This window comes from Portunus trituberculatus, chromosome 50 (genome assembly GCF_017591435.1).
Source record: "Portunus trituberculatus isolate SZX2019 chromosome 50, ASM1759143v1, whole genome shotgun sequence".
NCBI classification, from domain to species: domain Eukaryota; kingdom Metazoa; phylum Arthropoda; class Malacostraca; order Decapoda; family Portunidae; genus Portunus; species Portunus trituberculatus.
This window is the reverse complement of record NC_059304.1, coordinates 7,297,203-7,314,206: the sequence shown is the minus strand read 5'-3', so window position 1 is coordinate 7,314,206 and position 17,004 is coordinate 7,297,203. Positions and strand designations below refer to the sequence as shown.

Here is a 17,004-nt window from a genome sequence, read left to right as displayed (position 1 = left end):
ATTGTGATCTCACTGAACATTTCCCGGCCAGTCACAGCTTACCCTCTAAAGACAACTCTCCTTCTTCACACAAAACTACATGCACTTACCACACACACACCCTTCACTTACAATTCAAAAAAAAAAAAATGGCAACTCCAAATTCAGCCTCGGAGTCCCCTTCTGGAGAAGGGACCAGAAATGTCCCCAGATTGGACTGCTCTCTTGGTGGCGACCCAAAATGACTTTTCTACATTAACTTCTGCAACACTTGCGGTCTTAGATCTAATTTTCAATCTGTAGAACACCACCTCTCCTCTACTAAACCTCATCCACCAAAACACAGTGGTATGAGGCAACTGACAGTAGCTCTTTCTCTGTTCCCTCCTACTTTCTCTATCCTCCTTTTTGTGCCAAAGTGGTGTATGTAACGACTTAACTTGCTCTTGTGCCCACTCTCAAATCATCCGAGTTTTCCACTATCTGGCTTAGACTCAATAGTCACTCTAACTGAATTTATTTATGCTGTCTTTCTTTTCCGTAACTCCTCTGACTATAGTAAATTCTTTGACTATTTAACTTACAAAGTGGAGCACATTCTGTCCCACTATCCTTTTGCAGAGACCTCCATCCTTGGAGATTTCAATGTTCACCACCAGCTTTGGCTTTCCTCTCCCTTCACTGACCATCCTGGTGAACTACCCTTCAACTTTGCTATCCTCCATCACCTAGAGCAACTGGTGCAACACCCTACTCGTATTCTTGACCGTCTTAGAGATATGCCCAACATTCTTGATCTCTTCCTCAGCTTAAACCCTTCTGCTTCTGCTTCTGCCCTATCTTCTCCATTGGGCTTTTCTGATCACAATCTTATTTCTGTATCTTGTCCTATTTCTCCAATCCCTCCTCAGGATCCCCAAAGCAGAGGTGCCTCTGGCATTTTTGCCTCTGCCAGTTGGGGAGACCTGAGGAGGTATTATGCTGATTTTCACTGGAATGATTACTGTTTCCATATCAAAGACCCATCTGTGTGCTGAACGCATAACAGAGATGATAGTGTCAAGCATGGAGGCATACATTCCTCACTTTTTCTCAACCTAAACCTTCTAAACCTTGGTTTAACACAGCTTGTTCTCATGCTTTACATGATAGAGAGATTGCCCACAAAGGATACTTGAGCCTTCCATCCCCTAAATCTCATGCACTTTATATTTCTGCCTGGAATCATGCCAAGTCTGTTCTTCAACTTACCAAACACTTCATAAATGGAAAATGTCAAAATCTATAAACCTCTAACTCCCCTCGAGACTTCTGGCATCTGGCCAAAATCATCTCCAATAACTTTACTTCATCTTTCCCTCCTTTATTTCATCCAGATGACACTACTGCCATCTCATCTATCTTTAAAGCTGAACTTTTCTCTCAAACCTTTGCTAAAAACTCCACCTTGGATGATTCTGAGCTTGTCCCTCCCTCTCCTCCTTTCTCTGACTATTTCATGCCTTCAGTCAAAGTTCTTCATTATGTTTTCCATGCCCTCACTGGCTTGGAAGGCTTATGGACATGATGGGGTCCCTCCTATTGTCCTCAAAAACTGGGCTTCCATGTTTGCATCTAGCTTGGCCAAATTTTTTCAACTTTGTCTATCGACTTCTAATTTTCCTTCTTGCTGGAAGATTGCCTACATTCAGCATATTCCTAAAAAGGGTGACCATTCTAATTCCTCAAACTACTGTCCTATAGTTTTAATCTCTTGCTTGTTTAAAGTTTTTGATTCTATCCTGAATAGGAAGATTCTTAAACATGTCACTTCACAATCTTCTATCTGATCGCCAGTATGGCTTCCGTCAAAGTCGCTCTCCTGGTGATTTTCTGGCGTTCCTCACTGAGTCTTGGTCATCCTCTATTAGAGATTTCAGTGAAACTTTTGCTGTCGCGTTAGACATATAAAAGCTTTTGATAGAGTCTGGCATAAAGCTTTCATCATAAAACTGCCCTCCCATGGTTTCAATCCTCTCTGCAACTTTATCTCAAGGTGTTCCTCAGGGTTTTGTCCTGTCGCCCACTCTCTTTCTATTATTCACTAATGACCTTAACCAAACTTCTTGTCCTATGCACTCCTACACTAATGATACCACCCTACATCTTTCCATCAAGTAGTCAACAAATCATGCAGGGATGCCATAGAATGCCTCACTTCTAATCTTTCTAAGATTTCTGAGTGGGGGCAGAGAAAACTTAGTAGTGTTCAATGCCTCAAAAACTCAACTCCTCTATCAACTCAACACAATCTTCCAGACAACTATCCCTCTTCTTCAATAACACTAAACTGTCCTCCTCTTCCACATTGAATATCCTTGGTCTGTCCTTTACTCACAATCTTAACTGGAAACTTCACTCTTGATAAAACAGCTTCTATAAAGTTAGGCGTTCTGTGGCATCTCCGCCAGTTTTTCTCACCCCTCCAACTGCTAACTATATACAAGGACTTTATTCGTCCTTGTACAGAGTACTCTTTGTATGTTAGACTGGGGTTCTACTCAGTTTTATTAGATAGGGTGGAATCAAAAGTTTTTTTGTCTCATCCACACCCCACCTCTGACCGACTATCTTCAGCCTCTTTCTCACCTCTGGAATGTTGCATCTCTTGCTATCTTTTATCACTATTTTCATTCTAACTGCTCATCTGATCTTGTTAATTGCATGCCTCCCCTCCTCCTGTGGCCTTGCTGCACAAGGCTTTCTTCCTCCTCTTACCCCTAATCTGTCCAAGGCTCTAATGCAGAGTTAACCTGTACTCTCAATCATTCATACCTTACTCTGGTAAACTCTGGAACTCTCTGTCTGCTTCTGTATTCATCTTTTTTTTATTTAAATTCTTTTAAGAGGGAGGTTTCAAGACATTTATCCCACGCTTTTGGTTAACTCTATTAATCTTTAAGGGAACTGGCAATCAAGTGGGCTTTTTTTTTTTTTTTTTTTTTACCTTCTTGCATAAAGGAAAAGAAAATTGAAAATGGTTGTCCAACAACAATTCTTCCTTGTTAAGTTTTTTTTTAATATATAGGAATCCCATCTTAAGACACACTAAAAAAAAATGCTTCTATTTGTGAGAGGGAGGAAGTAGCAGGATTTTTTACAATCTTTGGGAACCATCTAGACCAGGGGTTCTCAAACTGGGGTTCGCGAACCCCCAGGGGTTCACAAGAAGATTTCTAGGGGTACTTAGATGGCTGACGAAAAACATATTTTAAATAGTGGTAGTTGTGGATTATGAAATTCAGAGCTAGCAGTGTGTGTTCCTTCAATCTCACTGTTCTACGCTGGTTTCTAAATTTACAGCGTTGATTACCTATAGTTGAATCTGGTGTGTGTGTGTGTGTGTGCGTGTGTGTGTGTGTGTGTGTGTGTGTGTGTGTGTGTGTGTGTGTGTGTGTGTGTGTGTGTGTGTGTGTGTGTGTGTGTGTGTGTAATGAAGAGGCGCACCATATCGTGTCGGTTTACTTTTAAAACAGCAGCTGTGAGTGAGGGTGTGGAGACGGTTACGTGGACTGGACAGTCAACTTAGTCAGCTAGCCGACACACACTGATACACATCGGAGTTGCTGTCCCTGTCTCCAGCACATTTTGTTTGCCTAAATGAGGTATATTGGTGTTTTCAATTGCATATTGATTATTCTTATATCATATTATATTATATTATAACGGCGTTTCATTTTCATATATATATATATATATATATATATATATATATATATATATATATATATATATATATATAATTGCCATTCTGTTCATTGTCAGATTATTGGGGGTTCGGGAAGATGGTCTTATAACTCAAGGGGTACTTAACGAGAAAAAGTTTGAGAACCCCTGATCTAGACTACTATCAACATCAACAAATGAGATTTTTTTTTACCATGGAAGACTCCTATTGGTAAAAGGGAAACAATGAAAAAACTTTGTTACCCCTTAAAATATCAAGAATACAATGGTTCCACTGTTGTATCTGTACACTATACTTACCTATCAACAAAATACAATGGTACTTTGACTTATGAATTTCTGAATTTCTGACAACTTTCCCTACCCTCTCCTTTTATTCCTCCTTCACATGCCTCTGCTGTATATAAGTTGTGATGCCTAAACGTGGCTGGTGCATGCGCGATGCGTCACTCTAGTCTAGGAGGCCTGAGGGGTATATAAAGGGCCAGAGCAGCACTTCACAGCTAAACTCAGGCTGGCTCAGGTTCTGGCAACTCCTCTCCTTTCTTCTAGCACAACGCTAATTAGCCTCTATACTTCTCACTCTCCTTTCTTTGGTGAAACACTAAATAGTCCCCAGACTTCTTTCTCTCTCTCTCTCTCTCTTTGGCTCAATGCCTACCAGCCCCCAGAACCTGCACCTCTCTTTCCTCTGGAGAGATGCTACATAGTCCCTAGATTTCCCTATCTCTCTCTCTCTTTCCTCTGGAGCAATACTAAATAGTTCCCAGAACCTTTCCTGCATCCTTTCAGTTCCTGAGTCACCGGCTGAAACCATCTGCCAGCCACTGCCCCTCACACCTCCTCTGTGGGTGCTAGACCATGTACCTGCCCCCATCTCACCTCTCATGTCATCACCAGGAATAGGGAGAAGCTTCACCAAGACGCGAGGTTCAACCAAATGCTGCACCTTGTCACCTAGCAGCCTGTGTTGCTCTTCTCCTGGCAGACCCAGGACAAGAGCTGCCCCTCCTACTTTCTCTATTCTCATTTTCATTCCAAAGCTGGATGTTGCGTCTATGTCCGCAACAACTTAACTTGCTCTCGTGCCCACGCTCTTGAGTCTTCCGAATTTTCCACCATCTGGCTACGACTTAACTGTCACTCTCAAACTAAATTCATCTGTGCTGTTTATCTCTCCCCTAACTCTTCTGACTATAGTAATTTCTTTGACTACTTAACTTCTAAAGTAGAGCACATTCTGTCCCTCTACCCTTTTGCTGAGATTTCCATTCTTGGAGATTTCAATGTTCACCACCAGCTTTGGCTTTCCTCTCCCTTCACTGACCACCCTGGTGAACTAGCCTTCAACTTTGCTATCCTCCATGACCTAGAGCAACTGGTGCAACACCCTACTCGTATTCCTGACCGTCTTGGAGACACGCCCAACATTCTTGATCTCTTCCTCACCTCTAACCCTTCTGCTTATGCTGTCACCCTTTCATCTCCGTTGGGCTCCTCCGATCACAATCTCATTTCTGTATCTTGTCCTATTTTTCCAATCCCTCCGCAGGATCCCCAAAGCGAAGGTGCCTCTGGCGTTTTGCCTCTGCCAGTTGGGGGACCTGAGGAGGTATTATGCTGATTTTCCTGGAATGATTATTGCTTCCGTGTCAGAGACCCATCTCTTTGTGCTGAACGCATAACAGAGGTGTTAGTATCTGGCATGGAGGCGTACATTCCTCATTCTTTTCTCAACCTAAACCTTCTAAACCTTGGTTTAACTCAGCCTGTTCTCGTGCTATACATGATAGAGGTTGCCCACAAAAGGTACTTGAGCCTTCCATCTCCTGAATCTCATGCACTTTATATCTCTGCCGGAATCATGCCAAGTCTGTTCTTCAACTTGCCAAACACTCTTTCATAAATAGGAAATGTCAAAATCTTTCAAACTCAAACTCTCCTCGTGACTTCTGGCATCTAGCCAAAAACATCTCAAATAACTTCACTTCTTCATCTTTCCTCCTTTATTTCATCCTGATGGCACCACTGCCATCTCTTCTGTCTCTAAAGCTGAACTCTTTTCTCAAACCTTTGCTCACAACTCCACCTTGGACGATTCTGGGCTTGTCCTCCCTCTCCTCCTCCCTCTGACTATTTCATGTCTACAATCAAAATTCTTCGTAATGATGTTTTCCATGCCCTTGCTGGCCTAAACCCTCGGAAGGCTTATGGACCTGATGGGGTCCCTCCTATTGTTCTCAAAAACTGTGCTTCTGTGCTTGCACCTTGCCTGGCCAAACTCTTCCAACTTTGTCTATCGACTTCTACCTTTCCTTCCTGCTGGAAGTTCGCCTACATTCAGCCTGTTCCTAAAAGGGTGACCGTTCTAACCCCTCAAACTACCGTCCTATAGCTTTAATCTCTTGCTTGTCTAAAGTTTTTGAATCTATCCTGAATAGGAAGATTCTCAAACATCTGTCACTTCACAATCTTCTGTCTGATCGCCAGTATGGCTTCCGTCAAGGTCGCTCTACTGGTGATCTTCTGGCTTTCCTTACTGAGTCTTGGTCATCCTCTTTTAGAGATTTCGGTGAAACTTTTGCTGTTGCGTTAGACATATCAAAAGCTTTTGATAGAGTCTGGCATAAAGCTTTGATTTCAAAACTGCCCTCCTACGGCTTCTATCCTTCTCTCTGCAACTTTATCTCAAGTTTCCTTTCCGACCGCTCTATTGCTGCTGTGGTAGACGGCTACTGTTCTTCTCCTAAACCTATTAATAGTGGTGTTCCTCAGGGTTCTGTCCTGTCACCCACTCTCTTTCTATTATTCATTAATGACCTTCTTAACCAAACTTCTTGCCCTATCCACTCCTACGCTGATGATACCACCCTACATCTTTCCACGTTCTTTCAGAGACGTCCAACCCTTCAGGAAATCAACAGATCACGCGGGACGCCACGGAACGCCTGACTTCCGATCTTTCTAAGATTTCCGATTGGGGCAGAGAAAATCTAGTAGTTTTCAATGCCTCAAAAACTCAATTCCTCCATCTATCAACTCGACACAACCTTCCAGACAACTATCCCCTCTTCTTCAATGACACTCAACTGTCTCCCTCTTCCACAATGAATATCCTCGGTCTGTCCTTTGCTCATAATCTTAACTGGAAACTTCACATCTCATCTCTTGCTAAAACAGCTTCTATGAAATTAGGTGTTCTGAGGCGTCTCCGACAGTTTTCTCGCCCCTCCAACTGCTTACTCTGTATAAGGGCCTTATCCGTCCCTGTATGGAGTACTCTTCGCATGTTTGGGGGTTCCAGTCACACAGCTTTGCTTGATAGGGTGGAATCGAAAGCTCTTCGTCTCATCAACTCCCTCCTCTGACTAACCGTCTTCAGTCTCTTTCTCACCGCCGAAATGTTGCATCCCTTTCTATATTTTATCGCTATTTTCATGGTAACTGTTCTACTGATCTTGCTAACTGCATGCCTCCCCTCCTCCTGCGGCCACGCTGCACAAGGCTTTCTTCTTCCTCTCATCCTTATTCTGTCCAACTCTCTAATGCAAGAGTTAACCAGTACACTCAATCATTCATCCCTTTCACTGGTAAACTCTGGAACTCCCTCCCTGCATCTGTATTTCCGAATTCCTACAACTTGTCTTCTTTTAAGAGGGAGGTATCAAGGCATTTGCTCCCCTAATTCTGACTGACGGTTTTGGCACTTTTTTAACTCTATGGAGAGCCAGCGCTCAAGTGGGCCTTTTTTTTTTTTTGCCCTTGGCTGGCCCTCTTCCCTAAGTAAAAAAAAAAAAAAAAAAAAAAAAAAATCCCACTGTTACTCCAATATGCTGACGTGGAGCCCAGTGCTAACAAGAGTGTGCAAGCCATCTACACCTGGCCGATCGCTCCCCACCATCACCGAGGCAGAAGGCGGAGCCACAAACAACTACCATCACCTGGTCATAACAACGACCCATAGACTGGCGGAACCAACTCCTGGCAAACCACCTACACCTAGCCGCTCGCTTCCCATCATTCCTGAGGCATATATTCTCTTGGGTCTCTGCCGCCTAACACACATAACATAGACTCGATTGTATATAATAAAAGAAAGAAGGGTTCCTCTGTTTCTTTGGCCTTGGGGGGAAGAACCATCTAGCCTCTTAACATAAGCAATAGCCATTTTTTGAGCCTAAGACATAAAATGGTTAATATAAAAATAATAAATTCTGGTACATGTGAAAGAAACACCCAACTCTTGTTGGCAAATCTCAGCAAGGCACTGCTTGAGATTAGTTCATTAATTCCTGTAAAAATAGGTGGAAAAATATTTCAAACTAAAAATAAGTACTAAGCTAGAAATAAATGTAGAAACACTGGGAGCCTAGTTGCAAGTACAGTTTTTAACTTATGATGACTATTCTGTGGTGTGTGTATCATCAGATCCTGTGGATACTGTTAGCATGGACAATTAAGATAATTTTATATCATATAGGAAAATTTTCCAATGTACTTCTTCAGGGAACTTTGGGAGTGTTGACCAATCCCTACAGTACAATAGCCAGTGATTGTTGGCAACTCATCCTCTAGTGATAGTGTGATAGTGAATAACCCAATTTATATAAAGCAAGTGTACAGTAAGTAAAACTGAAAATATCATTTGGAAGATGGAGGGATGATATAAAGGTGGTAAAGAGGTATTGGTAGAGGTAAATTGCTTCAACAAGCATGAAGTGATTTGATAATTTGATTAAGAGAGGAGGAGGATCATCCCTTACGGGATGCCCCATCAGGGAATAAACTACCAGATACATAGCATAGTCCTAGATGGGTTATCTTAAAAAGCATTTCATATGTCTGGTTATTTCTGTGATGACCATATTTTCTTGCTTTCATGTAGGAGCTTGTTCCTTTTACTCACAACAAAACTGCATAATACCTATTTTCATGTACTAGTCACAAATGTATGCCCATGATAAAAGTACCCAAGAAAAGTAAAATTCTAAACAATGCAGTACATTACCTCCCTCCAATCATTTGAGGTGGACACATGCACAAGCCAAGAAACTTGATAGTATATACGACTGGCTCGGTTGAGTTACCAAATACAACCATAACTTATTGACCACAAGGGATGATTCAAAGTAATTTGTGTCTTAAAATTCTAATGCATTACCAAAGGAAATGTGGGGCAATGTTCAAAATCATTTAGTTGTGTAGCTGAGAAAAAAAAAATATTACAGGTGATCCACACTATATGAAAGGGTTAAGTTCCCAAAAACTTTTTTGTATAGCAAATATTCTTATAGCAAATAACTAAAGCAATATAAGTATAGGGGTTATGTTCCCAGACATAAGATTTTTCAATCAAAACAGTACTGTATTCATCCTATTAAAGTACAAAAAGATATACAGTGGTACCTTGAGATACAAGTTTAATTCGTTCTGACGGACCTCACATCTCAAAACAGTTTTTCCCATTGAATGCATTGAAATGTCATTAATCCATTCCAACCTTCCCAAAATGAGCACCTCTATCTTTTTTTTTTCATGTGTTTTCTGGTAAGAAAAAGATATTTATAAATAATAATCATTGCACAGAAACATAATACAACATAAGAGATAATATATAGATAATTTACTCTTATAAAGTATATTTATCTCAGGGGATGCATTCCACGGGACATTACCCTACCGCATTTCCAACCCTCACTTGGAACTGTCAATCAGCTGGAGTATACAAATATAGCCACCCACAGAAGACTGGGTGCTCTAATAATAACAGAAGAACTCATTTATTATCCTGTAAGCATTATTCATTGAATAAATGAGGTTTTTAGTAGAGAGAGAGAGAGAGAGAGAGAGAGAGAGAGAGAGAGAGAGAGAGAGAGAGAGAGAGAGAGAGAGAGAGAGAGAGAGAGGGGGGGAAGGGGAGGGGGTTAAGCCTTAGCTGTTGAGGTATCTTTACATTTTTCTTCCCCCTCCAAGATAAGTTTCGTGGAGAAGGTAGGGGGAGATAGGAAAATTTGTTTTGCTTTTCAGTTACATACACATGCATGAAAATATACGAAATACCAGCTAAAGTTTATTTAGTGTTCTTGCCTCGGACACATGTTTTTCAGCTAATGGTGGTAAACAGTGGAGGAGGACAAAGGAGGAAGGAAAGGATGCTGGAACCATTCACACATAAACATTAAACATAAATTAAAACTGCACTTTCTTTAGACAAAAAAAGTCAGTAAATAGTGTGAAAATGATGAAAGAATCACAGTGCAAGAGATCCATGGGTAACACGTAGACACTAGCCCAGCTGAGACTAGAATGATGTGCTGAGCTGCCGACAATAGCAGCAACATCTCCAAGCATGACTCATATCTCAAAATTTTGCTCGTTCTCAAAATAAAAAAATTACAAAATAGTAGCTCACATCTCAAAAAACTTGTATCTCAAGGTAATACTGTAATAAATATGGTAGCATGCATAGAGACTATGAAAAAGCACTTGTGCATACACTGTGTTTATTTTATTTATTGTGTATTTGGAATAGTATTTATAAAAAGTAGTAAAACTAAAAAAATTATCATTGCCAAGATTTCCTGCAAACTGTCCTGTACTGTAACCCACAGGCTCTACCATACGTATTGGTTTAATCAAACATAATTCTAGCTGAACAGCAGTCCCACATTAATTTTCTCACGTCTACATCATTCACAGACAATAGGCTACCATGATTGTTCCCTTTACCCTCACAAATTAATTATCATAGTCCATTCCATCTATGAAGTCTGTTCAGGGTGGAGCAAGTCACATCGTTTACCTCTAGCCATACTGCTAAATCTGTCTTTGTACATGCTCTCTCATTTCTCATCCATGTGCTATTTAAAAGTTATATTTTATGTATGCGTTATATGGTAAAGGATATCACATTGTACAGTGAGTGTCGATGTTTAGGATTATAACAACGATTTCTAAAAATTCTGTGATGTGACAAGTTTTTTCCAATGTTGCCATGATGTGAAGGTGGTCAGCATGTCCCCTTGGGTTCCTCACCTGGTTCAAGTCAGGTCAAGTGTCATGGCTCAAGCTTCACTTTCTGTCTAGCTACCAAGCAAGATGGAAACTACAACTCCAATTTTTACCTCATATGGGTGGTGTGGAAAAAATAAAGTAGAAAATTAATAATAAATAAATACTAAATAAATAAAATATAAATTATATAGTATATACATATGAGAGAGAGAGAGAGAGAGAGAGAGAGAGAGAGAGAGAGAGAGAGAGAGAGAGAGAGAGAGAGAGAGAGAGACGGGAGGCTTCTGGATAGGTAGCTAGGGAGGCAAGTTTAATCTGATAATTGATGGTCGAAATAGCAATGCTGTACTCATGGGATTTCTGGAATCTGCCACAACTAGAACGGACTTCATAGATGGAACAGACTATAATAAATAATGCTACAATAAAGATAATACACACTGCAGTATGTCTAGGCATTCTGTGGCATCTTTGCCAGTTTTTCTTCAACTGCTAACTTCGTACAAGGGTCTTATCCATCCCTGTAAGGAGTACTCTTCGCATGTTTAGGGGGTTCCACTCACACAGTTTTATTAGATAAGATGGAATCAAAAGTTTTTCGTCTCATCAACTCCCCTCCTCTGACCGACTGTCTTCAACCTCTTTCTCACTGCTGAAATGTTGCATCTTTTTCTATCCTTTATCGCTATTTCCATGCTAACTGCTCTACTGATCCAGCTAACTACATGCCTCCGCTCCTCCTGCTGCCTCGCTGCACAAGGCTTTCTTCTTCCTCTCATCCTTATTCTGCCCAACTCTCTAATACAAGAGTTAACCAGTATTCTCAGTCATTCACACCTTTCTCTGGAACTCCCTGGTTACTTCTGTATTTCCATCTTCCTACAACGACTTCTTTTAAGAGGGAGGTTTCAAGACATTTGTCCCTGTCTTTTGGCTAATTCTATGCCAATCTTTTAGGGAGCTTGCATTTTTTTTTTTTTTTTTACTTTCTGTAGCCCTTGGCTAGTTTCCCTCTGGTATAAAAAAAAAGTACAGTACAGGTAGCTCTCAATTTATGTTATAAATGCGTTCCAAGAGGCATCGCGTATATCAAAATTCGCGTAAAACAAACAATTCTCATAAGAAACAATAGACAATAGGGGGGGGATGCAGGATGGGGTCCAAAAAAATTCGTACAAAATACTCTATTTATTTGGCTAAATTAACATGTTTTATTATTTTCCATTCTAAATACTAGACGTGTATTCAAAGTTAAGGGAAAAGCAAGAAATAATAATAGAAAGCAAAAAATAATAAGAGAAAACAACAAAACAAAGAATACATAAACACAACATTCACTGCGTCGCTGCCTTCACCACTCACACACAGTCAGTCACCATCTTCCTCTGAGCTTTTCCACTTTATCAAAAATCCACTTATTTTTTAAAAATAACCCCACATGCAGAAGAAGATGAAGGACGTGTTGGGGCCATCCTGGTGAATTATAGGCAGATTGAAGAGATTCTGTCTGTACTTAGTGTTGGCAGACTGCAAATGAGGCACAAGAAAAGGAAGGAGCAGCGGAGCTCCCACCTATCGGCCAGCTGCGGAACTCTCTGGCGCGCAGTTTGAAATTGTGTCTGGCGCTCAATTTGAAAATATGGTTGGGCCAAATCGGGTATAAGCAAACCGATCGCGCAAATGAAATTAATTATATTTTTTCGGTCGTGTAATAAAAAAACGCGTAAATTAAACACGCGTAAATCGAGTTACCTGTAGTCACAATAAGAAATTGATGCAAAAATTATGAAAAATGTGGAATGTAGGGCAGACTGGTAGAGCAGATAGTGGCAATGGGAACATTTGTTTACACTGCAGTGTGGAACCACCCGCTGCACATTTCCGGAACCACTGGTGTGCCAGGCGAGATATTTAAAAATTCATAAACTCAAAGCAAGTTCATATAAGCAGACAAGGGATAGTAAAACATGGATTTCATATGAGTGATAATTCACACAGCGTGTTTTTGTATAGCGAGGATCACCTGTATGTACTACGTTATGTTAGGCATCACTTTTACTATATACATGCTTGACCATTCCAAATGAAGATGTAACTCACCTAACCATTTCACATTTCTAGCTCCAACCACTCCAGGCACAATGACTCTGACTGGGTAGCCATGGTCACGAGGAATAGGTTCTCCATTCATTTCATATGCCAAAATTACATCTCCATGGGGATCTAATGCTTTTTCAATTGGAATGCTAGCTCCATAGGGCATGCTGGCAGGATCAGTATCAAGTCCTTCAAACTGTAAGATACAATATGTTTGTAGATTTTTATTATTAATAAAAAAAAATCAGTTACATCATACACACCGGTATTCCTTTTCTTAACCCTTAATGTACGGTGATCATTTCAGGATGGTTGTAGCATCGTGTGCAGAGGCGGGGATCGTTCTGGGAATCGTGATTTTTCTGTGCTAAATGTTTGAATCTCTCCCCCTCACTATTGGTCCTGGGGCAAGTGGAGGTATCTGGCAACTTTTCTCGCTCACCTCCTCAAACCTTGAGACATATGTTCCCACACAATAGGTCATCTTTTCCCATTTCAAGGCGACATTTGGTAACCCCCATGATCCAGAGGGACGAAACGGTAGTCCCAGTGATGTTATGTCAGTGTTAGTCGGTAGTGACATTGAGGATAGTGATGAAAATGATGACTGTGATTTTTTTTATTGAGACAAGAAAGTGAAGACTCCAGTAGTGATTCTGATAGAGATCTGGGAGACAGACCAACCCTCACAGTGACGTTCATAAACCTCCTCACATATTTCCCTCAAGCAATGCGCTGGTGTGTGTCACCCATGGTTGCCTCTACAGGCCTGTGCTTGTCAGCCAAGTCACGTGAATCCTATTGCTAATAAGAGTTGCCAGATTCCAATTATTATAAAATCCACAATACTTGTAATATGTGGTTTCTTTTTCTTTTCCTGTTTTGCACATCATTTCATATATCCGAGTTTGCATTTTCATGACATGAGAGAGAGAGAGAGAGAGAGAGAGAGAGAGAGAGAGAGAGAGAGAGAGAGAGAGAGAGAGAGAGAGAGAGAGAGAGAGAGAGAGAGAGAGCACTTGGGGTATTTCTTGGTGGCGGTTTCTGCCACACGTTCGGGAAGAATTTTTTTATATGCAATAACTTTGCTCTCAAAGGTCATAACATGTTGAAAACTACATCACTGTACTCAGAATAACAGAGAAATGTGATTTTATAAGGAAAAAATCTTTTAGCATTTTTGACCGGTGTGATTTTCCCCTGCTGTAACAGATGGAAAGTAAATCAGCTCTCCGTACTTTAAGGGTTAAATATGGAAATTAAAATACTTTATGTCCCCAAAAAACATGTATTTTTGTGACCTTGCATCCAAGCTTAATTCATAATAAAAATTCACACACAAACCAACCTGTACATGTAAAGCATCTGTCTTGCCATCTTCAATCCCCAAGTCCTTGAGAACATCACACAAACGTGCTCCACTCCATTTTGCATTTCCAATAGCTGCCTGCCCCCAACTTAATCCCTTGACTCCCTTGACCTTGAAAGCAAACCATAGAAGCTCAGAAAATGTCCATTATATATATATATATATATATATATATATATATATATATATATATATATATATATATATATAGCATCTATGTAAAAGATAAGTAAGTTAAAATGCACACACATACATACATCCTATAATGGTTAGAAAATATGGTTCATGACCAAGAGGCTTAGCTTTTAGTTTTGGGCATGGCAAGGCAGATGGGCAAGATTCTTAATGTGTAGCCCATGTTCACCTAGCAGCAACTTGAAGGGTTGTGGCCTCACTGTTCCAGTGTGTGGTGTGTAAGTGGCCTGATATATACCTAAAGATCAGTCAGTATGACCTCTAAGCTCTTTCCATAGGGGAACAATTAGCTAGGTAACTAGCAGATGACTGCACACATGCATGCGCACACGCACGCATGCACACACACACAGAATATGTCCCAAAATATAGACCTAAAGAAGAAGGAAAGAAAGATTTGTTTAACGCAAGGTGTGCCAGGACAAAGGAGAAAAGAGATGGAGCATGGAAAAGATGGAGGAGAAATACGTAGAAATCCAATAAATATGGAAAACTTCAAGACAGCAAGAAATGAATATGTTAGAGTGAGGAAGGAAGAGAAGAGGAAATATGAAAAGGACATTGTCGAAAAATGTAAGGAGCAACCGAAACTGTTCTACAGATTCATCAATGGGAAAATAAGGCAAAAAGAAATAATAGAAAGATTAAAAGGAGAGAACAGGATGGTGGAAGACCCAAAAAGTATGGTAGAACTGTTAAATAGTAAATTTCAGGTGGTCTTTACAAAGGAATTCAAATTTGAAAGACCACAGGGTAATAGAGACCATCTATATGAAAGAGATTAAAGTAACCAAGTTTGAAATAAAAGAATTAATGAAGGAATTGGATGAAGAGAAGGCAATGAGACTGGATGAAGTCTCAGGCAGAATACTGAAAGAATGTAGGGAAGAACTAGCAAGTCCTATATACATCATAAAATGCTCAATAGAAAATGGAACAGTACCAGTAGAATGGAAAAGAGCTGAGGTGGTTCCCATATATAAGAGTGGAAGGAAGGAAGAACCTTTAAATTACAGACCGGTATCACTAACTAGTGTAATATGCAAGATGTGTGAAAGAGTAATAAAGAAACAATGGATCGAGTTCCTTGAAGACAACAAATTATTATCAAATAGCCAATTTGGTTTTAGAAAAGGTCGTGTGTAACAAATTTACTGAGTTTCTACTCTAGAATAGTTGATAGAGTACAAGAGAGAGAGAGGGATGGGTTGACTGTATTTATTTGGATTTAAAAAGGCATTTGATAAAGTGCCACATGCAAGATTACTGTGGAAGTTAGAGGAGAAGGGTGGCTTAAAAGGAAGCACATTGAGATGGATGGAAAATTATTTGAGGGGGAGAGAAATAAGGACGGTAGTTAAAGATATGAAGTCCAAGTGGAGAGCAGTAGAAAGAAAGGAGTGCCACAGGGGTCAGTATTGGCGCCAATACTTTTTCTCATATATATAAACGACATGCCAGAAGGAGTGAACAGCTACATAAATCTGTTTGCGGATGATGCAAACTGTGCAGAGTTATAAAGCAAAAGAGGATTGTGAAATACTGCAGGAAGACCTAAATAAGATCTGGGAATGGAGTAAAAATGGGAGATGGAATTCAATGTGGACAAAAGCCATGTCATGGAAATGGGAAAGAGTGAAAGACGACCAGTGGGAATCTATAAGATGGGAGATGGAGTAGAACTGGAGAAAGTAAAAAAGGAAAAGGACTTGGGAGTGACGATGGAAGAAAACAATCAATCGGTAAGCCATATTGATAGAATTTTCAGAGAGACATATAATTTGCTAAGGAATATTGGAGTAGCATTTCACTACATGGACAAAGAAATGATGAAGAAATTGATAAGTACTATAATAAGACCCAGATTGGAATATGCAGGAGTTGTGTGGACACCCCATAAAAAGAAACACATAAGGAAGTTGGAGAGACTACAAAAAATGGCTACAAGAATGGTTCCAGAATTTGAAGGGATGACATATGAGGAGACTAAAGGCTATGGATCTACCAACCATGGAACAGAGAAGGGAGAGAGGGGATCTGATACAAGTTTATAAATTGATTAACAGAATGGATCAAGTAGATAATGAGAAACTGATCCTGAGAGAAGAATATGACATTAGAAGCACAAGATTGCATAGTAAAAAAACTGAGGAAGGGAAGATGTCTGACAGATGTTAAAAAATATAGTTTCCCGCAAAGATGTGTTGAGACTTGGAACAGTTTCAGTAAGGAAGTGGTGTCTGCAAAGTGTGCATAGCTTTAAAGAAAATTTGGATAAGTGTAGATATGGAGACGGGGCCACATGAGCGTAAAGCCCAGACCCTGTAAAACTACGAGGTAAATACAACTAGGTAAATACACACACATACTTTGCTGATGATGCAAAGCTGCAAAGAGTTATCAAAACCAGGGAGGACTGTCTGCTGTTACAAGAAGATATAAATAAAATCTATGAGTGGAATAAGAAGTGGAAATTGGAGTTTAATGCCAAGATGTGTCACATAATGGAACTAGGAAAATGCTAAAAAAGACCTGTATGGAACTATTAGATGGGAGAGGAACAAATAATGCAGACTAAAGAAGAAAAAGATCTAGGAGGGATTATACAGGAAAATCTGAGCTCT

At 40.1% G+C, this 17,004-nt stretch overlaps 1 protein-coding gene across 1 annotated transcript in view; it reads right to left on the bottom strand.

The window, feature by feature from the left end:
- The window catches only part of LOC123499622 (sulfite oxidase-like), a gene marked incomplete in the record, with an annotated part of 57,820 nt that overhangs the window by 5,666 nt on the left and 35,150 nt on the right, over positions 1-17,004 (bottom strand). The window contains 2 exon segments of the mRNA XM_045247913.1: positions 12,820-13,012; positions 14,165-14,296. Coding sequence (XP_045103848.1) covers positions 12,820-13,012; positions 14,165-14,296 — 325 coding nt within the window.